The 20,388-nt window shown below is 33.4% G+C and overlaps 1 protein-coding gene across 5 annotated transcripts; it reads right to left on the bottom strand.

The window, feature by feature from the left end:
* Positions 1–4,199: 4,199 nt before the first annotated feature.
* LOC106072751 (ester hydrolase C11orf54 homolog) lies at positions 4,200–18,264 on the bottom strand. Of its 5 annotated transcripts, none has more exons than XM_056006302.1 (10): positions 17,366–17,974; positions 16,853–16,973; positions 15,425–15,494; positions 14,958–15,056; positions 10,549–10,622; positions 9,915–10,085; positions 9,051–9,137; positions 7,788–7,937; positions 7,077–7,193; positions 4,200–6,364 (listed from the first exon to the last, which is right to left on the bottom strand). In XM_056006302.1, exons 3-10 carry the CDS (start codon positions 15,480–15,482, stop codon positions 6,197–6,199), a joined length of 924 nt encoding a protein of 307 aa, XP_055862277.1. In that variant the 5' UTR covers positions 15,483–15,494; positions 16,853–16,973; positions 17,366–17,974; the 3' UTR covers positions 4,200–6,196. The 5 variants fall into 5 exon arrangements, with proteins under 5 accessions (XP_055862277.1, XP_055862278.1, XP_055862279.1 ...); XM_056006303.1 differs by having other exon boundaries at positions 17,911–17,927; XM_056006304.1 differs by lacking the exons at positions 16,853–16,973; positions 17,366–17,974 and adding an exon at positions 18,185–18,264.
* Between the last annotated feature and the right edge of the window lie 2,124 nt (positions 18,265–20,388).

Genomic DNA, 20,388 nt, shown 5'->3' with positions numbered 1-20,388 from the left:
ACTTTCTCTGTTGCCTTGAAGGATTATAAGTTACTACGTCTTTGTGAGCCATGCGAGACCTTGTGTTTATGGCACATATGGCCATACATTTTTTTTTTGACAGTGATTAGTAAGTCCTAATGGGGCCCAATCACTGGCGGATCCAAAGGAGGGGGGCGGTAGGGGTGATCACCCCCTACTCGTCTGACCCCCCAACCCTTTTTTTGGGGGGTGGGGGGGTGGCGAATTTTAGTGGAGAAATCGCATAATTACTTATGTTTATAATTAATATATAGGCCTACTAATTATTTATATTTTACCCAATTTTTAGATTATGCCCCCCCCCAGTATGTTGACCGATTCGGCGGGGTGGGGGCGATTTTATCAATCCTCCCGCCAGTCCCTATTTCGAGTGGGGGGGGGGGCGGTCCAATGTTTTTGTAGAAATCATTTTTTTTTTACAGTATTAGTTACATATCTGAAGTCGTGGGATACTGCAGTAAACCAAATAGAGACTGGTTTGATGAGAACAAAATATACCGCAATTCAAGAACTGTTAAAGAAAAAGCACAGCCACTATCGCTCTGTTCTTGCGAACCCTAATGACAACATAGCCAGAACTCTCTATAAAGCTTCTTGTCACACTCTGCAGACAAAGACCAGAGAACTAAAAAAAAAAAAAAATTGGTGGATAGAGCTGTCTGTAAACATGCAGAGACATGCTGACACTGGCGACACACGCTCTTTCTATGAGTCGCTTCGATGTGCCTATGGCCCAACTTAACAGACTATAGTGCCGCTAATTTAGATCCTCCGATGGTTCCACCATATTAACTAGCAATACAGATGTAGGCCTACTTAATCGCTGGACAGAACACTACAAAAGGCACATATCAGAGGAATCGCTTGCAAATGTTCCTCAGAAAATTATGAGAGAGGAGCTCGACACTCGCCGACTTTGAGGAAGTTGAGAGATCAATTAATAAAATCAAAAAACACTATAAGCACCTGAAATATTTAAAAAGGGTGGTGTCGCCCTAACCGAGAGGCTAACATACTTGTTCGCTCTATACTGGGAGAAGTGCGAGGTCCCACCTGACCTTCGAGACTCCGTACACGCGTACTATCGAGGTATTACACTTCTGTCAGTAGCAGGAAAGATCTTTGCACGAGTCTTGCTCGACCGACTTACCCACTCTTTAGTGGACGAGGTCTTATCTGAGAGCCAATGTGGCTTCAAAGCCGGTATAGGTACATCTAACATGCGACAATTACAAGAAAAATGCAAAGAGCAGAACCAAAACCTATACGCTGCCTTTTTGGACCTCACGGTCAGTCGCGATGGTTTGTGGAGGATTTTTGCTAGGCTCGGATGCCCACCTACGTTCCTAACCATTCTAAAGCAGTTTCATGTGGGACAAAAAGGCGAGATTAGACACAATGGTGACCTGTCTGATCAATTCCAAATAGAAAATGGCGCGAAGCAATGCTGTATACTTGCTACTACTCTATTCGCTATCTTCTTTGGCGTAATGCATTTTTGTATAATGATAATATTGGTATTGCCTTCGATTCTGAAGAATACGACTGAGTCCAGTGTTTCACATAACTACGTAAACCCAGTTTTGACCTGCATATTTTCCAGAATTTTGTGCAATCTGCTGGAGGTCTATTTAAATTTTCTTTCCGTCTTTTGCGCCTGTCTTCAATAATGGCTTTTCTTTGTCTCAAATGTTTGTTCCGTTTGTGAGAGCTCTCCAACTGTCTCTCTCAGAGGCCATACTGCTGCCAGAGAATGCTGCCAGTTAATTTCCTCTATGCCAATGAGGGCATCTTTATAGCGCTTACGGGGCATCTCTGTAACTCCGTCCTACTCTAAGCTCACCAAAGAAGATCGCCTTTGGCATGCGGTCGTCTCCTATGCGGGATAAGTGTTATTGACAGCATAAAAATTAATTAATAAATAAATGATATTTTGTTCAAATTCGCCTTCTCACGCTTCTTTATAAGTGTTTTTCTTAAAGGGGGCGCTGGCAGATTTTTTTAAAGAAAAAATACGAAAAGCTAGGGGGCCAAAAAAAGGTTGAAGACCACTGGTCTAGTCAGATGTGAATATTCCTTTGTTATGAATCTCTCTGCTCTATTTTGTGTCTGTTCCAGTTTCTTAATGTTTTCTTGAGTTGAGGGGTCTCAAACAGAGGATGCATAGGCCTATTCTATTATTGGCCTAACCAAAGTTAAATAACATTTTAGTTTTATGTTCTTATTTGATTTATAGAAATTTCTTTTAATAAACCATAATGCTTTGTTTGATTTTTTGATAGTTTCATCAATAGGGGGAGTCACTCCCTATTCTTTAATCATTAGCAATAATTATAAAATGGAGAGTAGACTTATACAATTAATTAATAGTTTTCACTCTACCGCCTCGTATAATTCCATTGCTATAGTGTCAAGATGGTGTTTGTAGAGAAAGCACGACGAGCTGTGTTGTATTTTCTCAACAATCATCTGACATATGCTGATTCAGAGGTGCCGTTAACATATAATAGTTCAATCACTCTACTTACACAATGTAAAGTCACAGTGCAGATATAATTTTCTTGAGTGTCATGTCTTCAACTCTAACATGAATTTAAGCATTTGCGAAATGTAGATACAGCGTACATATATATCCTAAAACATATTTTAAAAAACTTAAAAAAATAAAAGACAATACCACCTTTATACAATTTATATAGCTATATTATTTTTTTCTGTTAATAACTAATGAATGTTAAATGTTTAAAAAGATTGACCCCCCCCCCCCCCCCGGGAGAAAGAATCCTGGTTAAATGTATAATATTTTACCTCTACTAGTCTGTACGATGTGGCGAGCTATTGGTCTAAACTGCCCACAAACTGTGACGTTGCAGGTCAGTGTTCAGGCCTAGTCTATAATGCATGGTCTCTATACCTACCCTTAAAGTATGACAGCTAGGATCCTCCTCCCCCAGCTCCGCATTATCATCTAAGGAGACAGAAGGCTAAATACTCTATTGGGCTGCAGTCCTTGGTTCCTCCGGTCTACATAAACATATCTATCAACAATTTCAACCCTAGCGTAGCACGTTCAAAAACATCCTATTTTAAGACCTCATCACAAACGAAATTAGGATCAGGGTTACTACAGCCTTCAATCTTCTTACATGATAATGCCCCACAAATACACACATGGGCGTTGTTAATTCGATATAAAATGTATTGGACCCCACGATGACCTGCTAACTATTGTAAAAAAAAAACAACGGCCATATTACAAGATCCTCTGGACTTGCAAAGACCTTCCTCTTTAGTAACACCTTTAGTAAAATTACTAAACTTAGAAACCCTTCAGGATAGAAGACTTAAAAGTAAAGTAGCAATTATACATAAAACACTGAACCATAATATCTTGAAATAAAAAACCTAATAAAATTCTCAGAAAGACACAAAGATAAAGGCACAATCTTGTTCCATAGGCTAGGACAAATTCATACAAATGCTCCTTCTTCCCTAGTGCTATTAGAGCATAGAATGGGTTGCCTGAGTCCGTCAGAAGAACAAAATGTCTTGGCTAAATTTGTCATGGATTAAATATGCATTACTAGATTGACCTAGGACACGGGTGGGCAAATTATGAGCCGCGGGCCAAATGCGGCCCGCCGGAGTGTTTTAAGCGGTCCACGGACACTTACAGAAATCATGTGCACATAGTATACACATAAATACCACCAGCTCATCATTTAGCGCAGAAGCTGATTCAGTTCCAGAGGAAGTAACTCCAAGCAAATTATGACCTAAAAGTGAAGTTCTAGTCAGTACTTCCTACGGAGCTGTATAGCGGCCAGAAGCTGTAGTTCAGCACTTAAAAAAAAAAATTGGCCGCTAAATGTTCACATTTTTTGGGTACACATACATCTGTGAACAAACATTTCTTTTTGTGAGAACTAAACAAGTATAACCAGAGGCGCATACATATATATATATATATATGTTTGCAGTCCCCCATTCCCCAAATTTGTTAAATGCGACCCTCAATACGAACAGGTTGCCCACCCATGACCTAGGAACATGCGTAGGATGTAGTTTTCTTTTTTTGAAGTAACATCTGTATTTTATAAGATGATTAAGAATTAAGCATATTTAACTCCCACCTATTTTTGAGACTAAAAAAATAAAATAAAATAACAAACTTAGTCTCTCCCTAATGTACTCTATATTCTTTGTTCTGAGATAGAAAAATATTAGATAGGCTACAAAAGTACATTTAATCTGTAATAAAAAATCACCATATCTTGCTATGTCTAAAAGAAATAGCATATTAAGTCAAGACTTTGTTCTTGTAGTAGTTTCCTTGACTGGCCGTCGTGAAAGAATGATATATATGTGGAGGTTCTGAAAAGTTTTGGACCTAACAAGGAAAGCTGTAGGTTTTTCTTCAAAATAATGTTTATTTTTTTCTATATAATATTTGTAAAATATCTGTTCACTTCTTCCAGCAATGCACCCACTTCCAACCTATCTAAATAGAAGGACTAGGTAACTTCTTTCCTAAAATAAATGTTGCGCTCGGAGGACATCTTTTCTGTATGTTGATGCTGGTATAACCTTTGTAAACAGCATTATTTAAAGAGAAAGTCGCTTAATACTATTTAGGTATCTATTTAGGTATCATCCATAAAAAGGAATCAATAAAACATAATTAAAATTTGTTTCAAAATGCTTAATCTTCATTGGGGCAAATTGTCACAACTGTGACATATTACCCCAACCTGTGTGACAACTTGCCCCACAACAATTTTCAGAACATTTATTTTAATAACATTTTATTGGGTCGAGCTTTAAGAAAAAAACTAATTTCAATGTGTAATTAATACACAGAGACATGAAACAATGTAATGTTGGACAAACATTTCACAGTATAAGTGTTTTACAACAAAATTAAGCAAAAATAAAATTCCACTTTCAAAACAGTCAAAAACAATGATTGCTGATAACTTTGAAATATGAAAAGGTATCAGCTTCATTTTATAACTATTTGTATATGTTTCCGTAAACATCTCAAATGTAGTTTCGCATTTTTGATAGCGCATCAAATTATACCGATATAGTGTTTGTGACAACTTACTTTAGTGACATTTCACCCCATCTTCCCCTACATTCATTATGCATATAAACACTATGCAAATACAAGAATTATAACATTTGATACCACACAGACACAACTACCATCTCTAAGAAAAGTATGTTAAGGCAGAAAACTCAAAATAATTGCTCGAATTCTCAATAATACTCTACACCAGATCTAATTTGATTTCAGTGATGGTGTCAGTCCTTTCTACTGGGCTTAAAACAGTACGAGTATATGAAGTTTAAGCTTTTTTTTTGTGCAACTATATATTGTAGAAGTGTTCAAACTGTTTAGTTTAAATTTTTTTTCTTTGTACATTTTTACTATAGTATCATATAAAAAAATCAAATCAGACTATAATTTCTCATTTATTAGCATCAATAACATTCTTTCCATGTTTTATTAGGACTTCAATAATGACTTATTGTGAAAAAAAAAAAGATTACAAATTATTTAGTTTCATACTATAAATATGGTAATCATGAACAATCTATTGAATTGTTTCAACATAGCATAGTAATGAACCATTAATACATTAAATATGACAAGATCTATAAATATATAGTATTTTATGTTTACATATAATATATATATGATACACACAGAAAAACAAAAAAGCTATTTCTTTCTGCATGCTTAGGCACTGAAAGAAATGATATAAAAGAATTAAATTGCAAAATAAAAAAGTCTTAATATATAAATTTTCTGTGTAATATAAAGAAAGTATATAATATAAGAAAATGTATAATGATTACCCCTTCAGTTTCAGAAAACACAAATAAACATGCATACTCAAATGCATGGAATAAGAAATAAAAATATAAAGTATAATAGGTAATTGAAAACAAATATTCCACATGTGTTGACTACAATTATGAGTGTATAATAGTAAAATAATACTAGTGAGTTCATGCAATAAATATTACATATCACCTAAAACTTGAACACTAAAAAAATATTCGCTCAAAATCTCATTGAGTGGGATCAAAAGATTATAAGCAATACTGAATGTTTATTCTTCTTCTTCTGGGGTGAATGTGATCACAATAAAATTGAGAGTTAAAATTAAAAAATAAAATTTCTAGTTTCCGGCAAGTCAATTCTGTAAACAAATTCAGCAACACTAAAATATGCCAGATAGGCAGCATCGTCTGGAGTTGTGTCATAATGGTAATGCCCACCTTGGCCATGATGACTGAAACAATGAAAGTGTTCCTGTCGGAGATGAAGTTTCTTTGAAAGAAAAGAAAAAGTCTGAATGTAATTATAGTTTGCAATTTTAAGGTTTCTAATGACTTTTTGATAACTTAAGGTATTCTTAGTTCTTATGATAACAATAAAATGACAACAACAGGATGACTAGCCATATGTTAATTGAAATCCAATTTTTCACTTCTTACAATATAGCACTCTTTGAATTGAAATAGTGGGTACATACTACAATGTGTGATTTAGAAGTTATTAAAAAGCATTAAAATTTAAGACTAAGAAATTTTTTTTTCTAAATTTTTTTAAAATCCTGAAATAGATTTTATAAAGTGTAAATTAATGCATTCTACGTTTTTCTAGTTGTCTTTTTTTTTTCTCTCAGGTAATTCTCAACTAGACCTCTGTATTGAATTTTCCATATTTATTTATATCCTTATTATAATACTCCTCTATTAGATTTAGTGTTCGCCAATTAAAAAAAATATGTTTAAGATGTTCCTTTAGATTTGAAAATGATGGCATCTTAGCCCAAACTTCCTGTAGGGCGATGAGAGATGGCAGCGGGCAGGGTTCAAACCCAGGATCATTGAGACCAATGAATGACAACCCAGTCCAGAATGACAGAAACTCGACCAGGCAACCTTAATTTTAAAACTACCCCAGAGACACTGGGTAACAAAAAAAAGTATTGACTGTTATTCCCCCCTTCCTCTTTGTAAAGTATACTCTTAAGTACCTGAGGATCAGCAGAAACAATTTCTCCAACATGAATAAGTGGTGCATCCATTTCAAAAAATTTGAGCCAGGCATTTGTTTGTTCATCTGTGATTAAAGGTTCATCTAAAAAATCTGGCTGTAATAATATGAGAGAAGAATTTGTTCATTTTGTGGTTTTAATGCAAAGACATTTTTTGTTTAAATCAGTAGCACAATGACAATATTAATAATATAATAATAATTATAATTATTATAATAATCATCTTTATTATCCATGAGGAAACTTGTCTAACAATTTGTGAATTACACCAAACAAAATATTATAACTATAGAAAACAAAATATATGTTATCACTAGTTTCAAAAAAACAATTATATGTGAAATGTTTGTATCAGATACTAGGATTATATTTTAATGGTTTCATTGCTAGGGAAACAAATGAGTTATTGTGTCTGTCTGTTTTATGATCGGTGTCTTGATTCTCCTTTTTGATGGTGAAATATCAAAATCCTGACACAGGAATAATCTAACAGTTTTAACCTTTTCCCATGGAAAGGCTATAAAAAACACAAACTAATTCGCAGGAGCCTTTAAAAGAAATGCCATAGCAAGAAGGGTTTCACTCCTGATGTAAAAATCCACCTTTATCTAGTCAGTAAAAGCTATAAAAAGGGCAATTATGACTCCATTATACTTTGAAATGAAAGTTTAAAGACGTAAAAAAAAATACCATGACGTGTATATTGGCTTTTCCAGTTTGAAGCAAAAAGGTGCCACCTAGTCCAACTGCCTTGTCACCATAGTGAGCCGTCAATGTTTTGTGAATGCAAGAAACAAAGTTCTCAATTCCAATGCGGTTTTTGGCTTTAATCTGTAAAACCTGATTTTTTTTTTAAATGAAATTTTAATGCATGAACAATTGCTTGTTTGTTAAAAAAATTATCAATTAACATAACTTAAGAGATGCAAATTAGGTTTAATAGGATTCTTTCCTGGACAAAATATCTTTTGTTTAAACAATGTTGGCTTGAATCCGAAGGAACAAAAAAGGACATGAGAATGAAAGAAAATTTAAAGTGGTGGTTCATAAAGGAGTCTAACAGGCTGTCATGAGAGTTGCACAAAGGTGGCAAGGTATGGCTGTGACCTTTAACTCATCAGACAGTATAAGTAACACATTTTAAGCTTTTTTATTGTACAAACTAAATCGAACACTTTCAGTAAGCCATATAAATTATAATCAAGAACTTATAAGGTATATCAACAATAACATATGACAATTATTTATAAATCATTCACTAATCTATAATTTTGGATGAACTTTAAAATATAAGCTTCATTGATGATATGGCTGATTAGCAAATCAAAAAAAAAAAAAAAAGCAATACTACACCAATAGCACTAAAAATAAATGATAATCATCAGTATATTAAAAGATGATTTTTACAAAGCTTATATCAACTCACTTTGTCTGTCTAATAAAAAGTTTAACATATTTTTTCTCCCATTTCTAATTCTGGGATCAACTTTGCACAATTATTCATTGTACCTGACAAGAATCAATAAAAAAAAACTAACCAATCAGCTAATTAATTATTGGTGATTAATTCTTTTGTTTGATATCAAAATAAGGAGAATAACTGCTACTTAATAAGAGATGTGGAAATTCTAACACTTTTATTTCCCACTTTCCATTCTTGAATCATTCTTGAAATTTGGCACATTTATTCACAGACAATGACAATACATGAATCAATCCAAAAATTTAAAAAAATTGGTTAATCATTAGTACTAATCAATTAATTATGTTTTATATGGCAGAAAGGGAGCTAATTTCAGATAAATGGCAGTAATTATAGCAATTCATTCCTTTGCATAAGCTTTTTTTTTTTTCTTTTTTTTTTCTTTTGCTTGTTATTTTGTAAAATAATATTTAGTCAAGATCATTAAACTTAAAATAGAAAATATTTTAACAGAATAAAAATTTGATTACCTTTCCCTGCTTTCCTTCACTTACAAGGAAATTTCCCATCAGACTAAACTCACCAGATGTTTCTTCTTCCAGAACATAGGAACCAGTCTGAAAAGGGAAAAATGTTTTTAAAGGCTGATAATAAATATCAGAAAGTATATTTTCTTCTAATCATTTGAGTGTTTAAATCCAGTGACCTTCTCAACATAGCAAATGTACAATGATCCCCTACCATACATCTTGATAATAGTCCAAAGTTTTCTGTTCAGAAGTAATGACTGGACTTTAGATGGAACTCTTTATACTTGTTAACATTTAGCACTGCTCAACAAAGATTATGTTCTTTACAGAGAATTAAAATAAATGATCTTTGAAGCTTTGTATCATATGGTGGCCAGCAATGTCTTTACTTTCCCTTGGTATTCTTAATTTTAAAATGGAGGATCTCAAGAGCTTGAGATTATGCCTCCATCCAAAGGTATAGTCTGACTTTTTGGGATTCAAAAAGATCATTAATCTGTTTTTGAAGCTAGACTTAACAATCTGCAACAAAAGTTCCTTTCATTAAAAAAGTACTAATTAATATTTTTAAAAAAGTCTAACAGTGTTCTTAAAATCCTTTTGACATCTATAACTAGTTTAATAGAATGATTATTTTTCTTCATTTTTTAAAATTTTAAAAATCTTTTGTTACTAATGCAAAATGTTAGTCGGGGGAAACTCTAAAAGCAAATTTTCTGTATAAAACCTGTCATCATTCAGTCAGGGCTAAAAATGTACTTTGAAAAAAAAAAGTTTGGTAAATATAAATCACAACGGGAAAAGATTTGATTTTCAAAACATTCTTTATGAAAAAAGCATTGACTTATTTTTTATATTACTGACCGTTTCATCTATTTTTGCAATTCTGGTTTTATTAATAGCTCCTTCTCCAACTTTGACATTGCATATCAGCTCACAGTTAATCCCCACTTTGTGGTTAGGTCCAGCACCAGCACCTACCATCAAACAATTTGGTAGGTCAGATAATTCAGCTACTGTTTTAAAATCATAGTTCTGAGGAAGCCAATTATAAACATGCAATTATTTTTTTTTATTATAGCTTTTATATTGCGCTACTTTCATGCTTATAGCAAGCTCAGAGCGCTATAGTCCAATCTCTTTTGTGGACCAGAGGGATGAGGGGGTATCTGGGAGAAGGTTTTTCCGTGCTGCCTTTAGGCAGTAAACACAACTCTGCTCGAGTTAAGCCCCCTTCATTGGTAGCCAAGACAAGCCAAGTTCAAGCGTACTTAGCCTCTCGACCACGCTTCAATTATATAACAACATAATACTAATATTTGTTTTAACTGTTTAAAGCCTAAATAAAATTATTTTTAAACTGCTGTAGGTTTTGTCTTTTTTTTTTTTATTACAAAAATGAACATATAGCTTTACAAAATCTGAGTTGAATACTTGTTGGTGCTTGTGAAAACCCTCAATAAAGTTAACTTTATAAATGTAGAGGAACATAAAGTACCTTTTTTTTCTGAGCAAAAGGTTTAAGGTAGTCTGGCCCTCCAAGATCCACAATACGAGGTTGACCACTAATACCTTGAAAAAGCAATCAAGCAAAAGATGTTTAGTTTACAAAGTCATTGGAATGTTCATACATGTCATTGAAAAGATACTGAGTAAACTCATATATATATATTTCGTCCATCATGGTTTGATGATAACCTTTTTTGTCATCCAGTGGCTGAGGTCTTTGCACTAGGGTTTTGTGCCTTCTTATGTGACTGGTGAGATCTATGTAAGCATAGAATGTTCGACTTCAGCAATTAGTGCGTGTGCTTGTCTGCCAGGTGGCAGGGTCAATGCTGAAGATTTTTGGAGAAGCTCAAATTTTAAGGGTGTCACTGAAGTGCTTTTTATGTTCACCTTGTGATCACTTCCCTTCCCTTAATTGGCCATAAAGATTCTTCCATTCAGCAGATGTGGCCTGCTCATTGCTGCATCAGGATTGTGTGGATGCTTTGCAGGCCTGCTCTTTGAAGGACTTCAGTATCAGGTATTTTTTCTTGCCATTTAACATTCAGAATCAACTCATAACCTTATAACAAGGCTTTACTTCATTAAAACACAACAAAGACGCGTACAAAGACCAGCACAAATACAAGCACAAGAAACAGTTAAGTTCATGATCACTCCTTTCACCCATCCTTTATGTTTTCCTAGGTCATAGTCTATTCGCATGCGTAGGGCAGGGAGGATTTGGAGGAACCATAAGTGTCTGTTCATCTTCAAGCTGTCACTATCCTTTGTAACGGACTTAGTGAGTCACTGATAGCTTTAGGCAGGTTGCAGCTTTCTGGTTCCAGATTTTCATCTACTCTTGATATAGGATAAGCATCTAGATAAGTTTGTTTATAGTTTGGCTATAATCAACCATTCACTTTTTGTGCAGCTCATTGGTTGTGACCTCTAAGATGATTTTGATGGTTCAATGATACTGGTTTTTTTTTATCTTGGAAGGAGTGAGTGTGAGATTTTGTTGCATTAGGTCTGCAATCAGGAGATAAATGTGCCAACAGTAAAGGTGCCTCTACTTTAACACCATGAAGCGAACAAACATGAAATTCATTCACGACAACCGTTGAATGAATTATAAGTTCTTTGTGTAATGCGGGGAAATTGAGCTCAAGCACTTATAATCTAATAATGAAAGCTTAAATTCATTGTAATCTTCCCTTTTGTATTTTAGTAATGCAAACATGTGTCCTCCTGTGATACGTGACAGTTAAGATAACGCCAAGAAATTTTGAACTTGCCACTGACCAATTATGTTCTGTTGGTATGTTTGAAGAGATGTAGCTTTCCCAACTACCTTTGTCAATAAGGGCTTTTAAGTTCATTTACAGAGATGTTTAATGTTGATTTAGTTAAAACATGCACAGCTGAAGTAGCAATTAGTGATGTTAAATAGCTATCTTTTAGTTTGATTGCTAAGAGATGTTTAGGCTTTTGTTTTGGTTATTAGTGTGTCACTAGACCTGCATACCTTTGAAAAATTAAATTTTTTTCCCACATTAAGGCCACTGTCTTTTGCCAGGCATTTCGCTCAGAGATGACGACCATTTTATTACTCAATGTTGACTCAGAGTTCACCATTTCTTCAGTCAAGATTGCCAATGACTCTGTAATGTAAATTGAGAAGAAACCATATTGAGTGTCTTGGCCATATTACGTGTCTTGACTCTATTGAGTGTCTTGGCTATATTGAGTATCTTGGCTATATTGAGTGTCCTCTGTCTAATGACACAGGAAGGCTTTAAGTAAACAAAGGTATCACATATGGTAACCTCTTTATTTTGTCAGCACTAAAAGATGGAAGCTGAAAATCTCTGGCCATCACTCTCAGCTTGTGTACATATTGGTCAAGACTTTGATCCCCTTCTTGCTTGAATATTGTAAGCAACTGTCTGGCCAAGGTTTCTCTTCTGTGTATGTAGTTAGAAAAATACTGATATAAGGAGGGTGGCACAGAGTTGCAAAAATCATCAAACTGTTTGCTTTCACTAGCTCCTACCTTGTTAATGAAACTGTCAAAACAAGAAATCCAATGTTTCCTTGTTACAGAAGCATTAGTCGAGCTTAGATCAACATCCAGTCTATTAGGATGCAAAAACTTTTCCATTTAAAAATAGTTTTATTAGAATAGCTGATATACACTGAATCAAGTCATAAACTTATAAAAAGGCTTTATTTCAATAAAACATGAAAGAGCCTACATTAAAAAAGGTAAAGATCCCCTTTCAGACCTTGCAACCTATAGAGCAGATGATATACAGGTAATCTGTTTCTGAGTCACATGGTCAACAACATGTCATTTAGCCAGCACAACAACCAACCGCCTTTACTTTTCCTCAACTAATGTCAGGTACCCATTAGAGCTGGGTGGACTCAGAGGCGCCCAAAGATCCAGAAATAAACTGTCTCACTATTCACCAGGATTTAAACCCAGGTTTTCTGGTTCAGGCGCCAAACACTTTAATGCTCAGCCACAGCACCTCCTAATCATTATTATCAATGGACTTACTAAAACCTTCCCAATTTTATGTTCAGACAGCCATGATAAAAGCTAAGCTACTGATTGTAGCCAGCAGTAGTTAGTAAAACATTTAGATTTAGAGGTACATTAGATGTAAAAACAAAATTAAAATATTTGCTATTCACCAAGACATAAGAGTGTTTAATTATGTGGCCAACATAAGATATAAATCTACTTTCTAAATTACTTTTAAATGCCTACATTCGGAGCTAAGTAAAAACAGAATATATGATATCAAATTTCAGCTGACAGCTTATAATACTCTTTGTGGCAAAGACTCTATCCAAAAGCCATCACTATAACCCATAACTACCAGTCCTTATGAGGTTGCGTGTCAATGTGTTATGTGCCAGGTGGCCCATTGACTCCGACTTCAGCCTGCTTTTCTTTTTGGGTGTGCTCCCATAGCCTTTGATCATCCAAGATCATCTGCAAGGTAGCTGGTTTTTATTTTCGGATTTTTCTCTCCTATATGAACTGCTATCCCTAGCTAACGAGCTTTATCTACCAGGGTTTAGAGTTAGAGCACCCTATACACCCCAATAGAAAGAAAACTATATGGAGAGATCCCTGATTTGGAAACCACAGCGCAGTTCATCTCATGTATTGGTCTAGTCATCTGAACGCTCCAACATAAAAATGAGAAAGAAGAAGAAGAAACCAGTCCTTAAATATTGCTATAAAAAAATATGAATTCCTAATGTGCTTTATCTATGTTTAGATCAAGATACTTAAGTTACACTAAGCCTATATTAATTATTGTGTGCCTTATCAATGTAATAGCATTAGTGTTATAACTAGGCTATTCAAATAGCTTTCATATATTCAGTTAATAATCTTTTGGGCTGCTTTTTTCCCCATTTAAACTTGGTGTAAATATTTTTGTATAAAATAAGTGTAATAAATCTTTAAAAAGACATAACAGTTTAGCAAAATATCACATAATTATTAGATTATTCATGAACTCATTTTTTTTTTTACTAATTCCATGCAGCATAATCTGTCTATGTGAATGGAACTAAACGAAAAGGCCAATGTAATGACCTGTGTTACATGTCATTGTACCACCTATGAGTCATTGAAGAAGATTGCTATGACATTCATGCTCTTATATTTTGCAGGCTACCTGATACAAAATTGCAGTGAATTGATAACAGCACTGCATGAATAATTCTATGCAAGACAAGGTAAAATTCTGCTGATGCTCTCCTGCTTACATTCCAGACTCCTGTGAGTGCAATGATTAATTACACTGAAGTCACACTTTAATGAAATGTCTTCTACCTTTGTAAACTGATCTCTTCACATGTCCTCAAGAGAGTCACATTCTTTATACACCCATTTCCCTTGTCTCTAAAAACTTACAACCTTGCGGAATTTTCAAAACATATATGAAAGTCAAGGTTTGGAATTGCATTTCAACTTAGTCTGACTACATGCTTCACCATGCTCAAGAAGAATATTAAGATCTACCTGTTCAAAACTTATTGAAATTAGTTTGCCTTTTAAACTAGCTCTTCTGTGTTATGTATTATGTTTTTTAAAATGCCATGAGCCTACATCATGCCTGTTAAAAGCACTTTATAATGTAAACCAATATTATTTTCAATTAATAGTTATGAATGAAATTTGATTAATTCATTTTGACTTTTTGATTATCTTAAAATTATTTATTTATATTTCTAGCAATTTAGAAATAAAATCTACAAGAAACACAGATTTTCACAGTAACTATTTAGTACAACAAATGTAAAGTAAAAAAAAAGAAAAAAAAAAGATTACAATTAAAGGCCCAACAACATCCCATATCAGTCATTAAAATTATAAAGTACCGGTACCTTTATCTGCTAAATGAAATGGATCCTTAGAAAGGTCTGGACAATCAACAACATTTACTTCTGCAAAGCTGAAATTCTTTGCAAGTCCAGTCCTCAGAACTAAAAATAAAAAAGGTAATCAAAATATGTGAGCAATTAAAAATTATATTAAAAAAAAAAGATTTAGGAGCCTTTAGTAACTTTCTTCAAGTCATTCCAGGGTTAATATTTGGATTACATTAGTACAAACAAGTATGAGGATTTTCTAACTAGCACTTAGGCCTACAACTATGTTTTTCTATAGAACTGTTAGTAAATGAAGTCATCTGTTATTTTTTATCCCAGAACTACTTCCGTCCAAATAAAGTGCTATTTAAAGTCACGTTGCTCAAAGGAAATCCCTGATTAAACTAATCCCATTCTTAACCTATAACAAGATATATAATAGTATAAATATATATAATTATTAATTAATAATGCTAGGTTACCTTCTGAGACTTCCTCCAAAGGAGGCTGATGCAGTAACATTTTTTGCACAGGAAGCATTTTGTTTAGGCACTTTAAATAAAATAAAATAAAAATAATAAAGTAGTCTTTTTTTATATAAAGTACAAATTAAAAAAAAAACGACCTTGGTATGGCCTCCTTCAGTAATGAAGTGACTATGGATCATCTCATAGAAATGAGATGAATGCCTGGGGGTTAGCTATGGTCAGAATTATGTTGCCCACAGTTCCCCCCTGTCCCACACAGCTGATCTTTCCAAAGGAACAGCAAGTGCCAATACATTTGGAGTCAGTGGTGTTACAGGTTCTGCCAGTGTAGTACTGTTGTGCTGCAAACTGCCTAAGGGTCGTTGGCTCATGATTTTTCCTCAGTGTTGACTCCTGCTGCCTTTCCGATAGTTGGGTATAGGCCGTATAGCTGCTATTTGAATTCAGAGTTATACTACATTAGGGTTACAAAACATCTGGCAAAAAAAGACATGTCCTGAATTTAGAAGGTATTGGCCGAAAGTGCAAAAATGTCTGGCTTTCATTGTGTGATTTACTGCAAATGTATCCATCAATCGAAGTCATCCCTTCTAATCATCTAGTTTAACTACCCAAATCACTCATAGCAGAAAGGAACATACATTTGTTTATAGAAGGCTACTCACAAGCAAACTGTTACTCAGATCTAGAGCTACTAAAGATCTTGATTTTCTTTTACATTTTCAAGGATTTTGTTAGCACTGCCAGAGCAATTTCTATTATCAACACAAAGATTAAAGGAAAAAAATATATTTTCCATTGACTCGCAGCGTTCAATCAGAAGAAATTATAGTGCTTAAAGTTTCTACACTAAATTCTTTGCATGATAGATAAACCCTGCAAAAAGTCAATTTGTCTGAGAAACATGATGTATATACTTAATATAGCCCAGCAGTTGTATATCAACTTTGATTAACTGGCATGTTTCACTATATGTAAGTCTAATTTAGAAGTTAACATATTTATTTGTTCTCCATTGTAAGTTTTTTTCTTTTTTGTTCCCCTAAAACTGTATCTATGCAGGTGTCTGGTAAAAACTTAAATTATATATTTATATATTATTATAAGTTCTTCAATATCTTGATAGTATATCCCATATAGTAGCTATATTGCCTACAATATATACAAATATATTTATATTTTAATACAATATAATACACTTAATGTTGGACAAATTAATAATTGTATCAATGAATCATATTAAAGGTTTGATTACAATAGGGATCTCTAACTAAAACTTAATTAAGTTTATAAATCTTTTATGCAATGTTATACATTTAATAAAGTTAATAATAGCTAAATTACACAAATATATATATATATATATATATATATATATATATATATATATATATATATATATATATATATATATGCACTTACCAAACACACTTTTTTAGACCTATATAGATTATAGATCTATATTCTTTAACCTAATACAGTCACAGTTTATACTATAACTATAATAATCTCACTGAATAATTCTCAGCTGTCTCAGCCAGGCCTATATCATTATATGCAAAGCTTGATCTAGTCTTTATGATAATCTAAACTCTAGTAGTAGGACTAATAATTAATCTATCATTTAGTATCTCTAGATATACATAGGCCTATATATAGATAGATTTAGATCTTGACTATGTGTATATCATAGTGAATAGTGTATGATACTATTTAAAATAATATGTCAGTACAAGGTTCTTATTTGACTTTTGTAAGAAAATTGAAAAATGCAATAACTTTATATAGGCTATTAATTTTAGTAGAGGCAGTTAAAAATTACTAGGTCTAGAATAGTCTAGATAAGCATTTATATTATTTTATATATATATATATATATATATATATATAGAGAGAGAGAGAGAGAGAGAGAGATCTATATAATATGAGGCTTACACTTCTTAAATTTTAATGGCTAATGGCCGAATGAATGACCATGTGTTCCTTTGAATACCTTAAATTTATCTAGACTATATACTCTAGCCTAATGTTAGGCTGCTGATAGTACTGATAGTGACTAATGTGGTTTAAAAAATGGGACAAGTAAAATCAAGAAGGTCAAGGAACTTTAGTTTTATATTCTTGAGTCAAGACAAGACCTTAATTTAACTGCCTAACCCTACAGTAACAGCCCTAAGTCTCTAGTAGAGTCTAGATTATATTATATTTATTTATATTGGTATATTAACTAAGGTATATTCTAGAGCTGCTAATTTAAATCATTAAATTGATTAAATCTACACTTGACTATTCTACACTACAACTATCAATGTAGTCTATGATAGTACATTCATGATCACTACTTCACTACATGTCATGACTACACTAAAAACTACACTACAGTTCTACAAGTACAGTTGAGTCTACATCTATTTCTAGCTAGGGCCTAGATTATAGATCTATATAATTTAAATTTAGATTTATATAAATTATAATTGTACATTTTAGGTCGTCGCAAATTTATAAGTCTAGACTATTCAACTAGATCTAATTCAAGCCAAGGATTTCAACATTAGTGTCAGGTTAAATAAGTGACTAGACCATACAGCAAAAAATTCTGTACAGAAAAATTGTAAACAACGTTGACCTTTGACCGCAATTATTGTCACCGACCTAAGCAAAAGAGAAATTGAAATCATAGACTATATATGTATATGTAGTCTATGATTGAAATATAGATCTAGGCCTACAGCTCCTCCTTCGTGATCTCAATACCTAAGTCTTATCCTATGGACTCGAAATTACTGTAAAGTCCAATCCTCGCTTTGAAAGGCCAGCCGCATACTTGGTATGGTAGGTTAGGTCAGTTGCAGATAGGCCTGTTTCTTCTCTCACCTTTTTGTTGGTTTGGCGCTCTTTCACGCTGGCCACTCAGAGCATCACGCCACCAGGAGCGATCGATAGCTAGTGCGTCCTAGCCGTGATTGTCAATATCCCACTCCTTGAAAGAGCTCTTAAGGGCGTCTTTATAGCGCTTGTATTGACCCCCTCCCCCAGGAGGTTGCAAAATAATAACACTACTGTCTGTACATCCCCTCCTCTCTCTCCCTCAATTCTAATATACAGTAAGTTTTTTAACAAACCTAAAAAAAAAAAAAAAAAAAGAAATTGATAGTTTTAATTAAATCTTATTTTATAATTTAATTGATTGATTGAATAGCCGCTAATAGTTCTGCGTTCTCCGTCTTACCGTCCGTCTGTCCCGTTACATCTACAAAACTAAAAAAATATTGAAAATCCGATTTCAAGAGTTCAGACGCAATTTACTTTTTTTACAAAGCTTATATCAACTCACTCTGTCCCTCTGTCTGTGTGTTTGACTGTCTGGTCAAAAGTTAAAAGGATTAAGCTGAAATTTTGCACAATTAGCTCTTTTACCGGACATCACAAGAATCAATTTAAAAAAACCAATTAGTTAATTAACTACTGGTAATTATTTATTTTGTTTGGTATCTCAAACAAGGGAAAGAAATAGTACTTGACTGGGGTGGTCGCTGATTTAAAGTAACTTTGAAACAAACAATAGAGAACTATACAATCTTCTGTTTTCATACACACACTCACTAGTAGAGTGGTTAGCATGTCGGCTTGAGGTAACTCGAGTCATGAGTTCGAATTCAGGTGGATCCTTTTTTTTTTATATAAATGCTTTAAAAAAAAAACGAATACGCTGAGATTCACCAGATATACCTTTCTCTCCCCCCACCCCACCCATTTTCCCAACTGCTCCAGTTAAGTGATAGGATCATAGCGTATTGAGAAAGCTAAAAGCATGAAATTGTACTAAACAAAAACAATTGATAAAAATATTTATAATCGCACAGATTTATTGTTGTTGGCCTAGATCAGTGGTTCCCAAAATTTTTTGTCACGTGGACCCCTTGGCGTGTTTTACAGTTTTTGGTAGACCCCCTGTTCATCTAATTAGGCCTATGTATGTTGGAAAATTCATCAACTTCAAACGTGTTGTTTTTTTTCACTGATTGCTATGTCATATATAAATAAAATTCTAATTAAATCGAAGCAAAAAAAAATTAATATTTATTACATGAAAAACAATCCCTAGCTATTAGTGGGCTGCTTTGATGATAAAATTTCACATTTGGGCTTCAATCTATTTAGGTTTAATATTAGGACTTCTCGTTAGTGATTTTTCTTATTAGTATATATGTCAACCTTGTAAAAACTTTTCCATAATTTAGAAATTAAAATGGAAAGACACTTAGAAACTTTCTGGTGATATTCAATAATATCTAAGTATCAAGTATAATCTCTTGAAGCCAGAAGACTTGATTTCCATCTTTTAAATTGATTTTCATGAGTATTTATTCCATAGGTTTTTTAATTCTTGTAATGTTACTTCTGTCTTTTCCTGTATCACCATCACATTGATAATTAATTAATTAATCATTAATTGAGGTACTGCCATATTCAGAATATCTCAAACTCTAGCCGAAAGTTGGGATAAAGGAGGACTTTAAATGTTCACCATAAGTCAAAACATCAGCTTTCTGACACTTTAAATGTTCACCATATGTCAAAACATCAGCTTTCTGATACTTTAAATGTTCACCATATGTCAAAACATCAGCTTTCTGACACTTTAAATGTTCACCATATGTCAAAACATCAGCTTTCTGACACTTTGAATGTTCACCATAAGTCAAAACATCAGCTTTGTGACACTTTGAATGTTCACCATAAGTCAAATCATCAGCTTTCTGACACTTTGATTGTTCTAATTTGGAAATTTGAAAATTTCGCCCTGTTCAATAATTTTGATTAATTCGTTAAATTGTTACAAGAAATGATGAGATTATAATTATCAAATTTAGGTTACCACATTGTAGCCGAAATTTAATCTCATTAAATTTATAAAACAATCTGCTCCATAGACAATGATTTCAAATTAATTACTA

The sequence above is a fragment of the Biomphalaria glabrata genome, chromosome 12, assembly GCF_947242115.1.
Source record: "Biomphalaria glabrata chromosome 12, xgBioGlab47.1, whole genome shotgun sequence".
Taxonomy (NCBI): Eukaryota; Metazoa; Mollusca; class Gastropoda; family Planorbidae; genus Biomphalaria; species Biomphalaria glabrata.
This window is presented reverse-complemented; position numbering and strand designations above follow the sequence as displayed.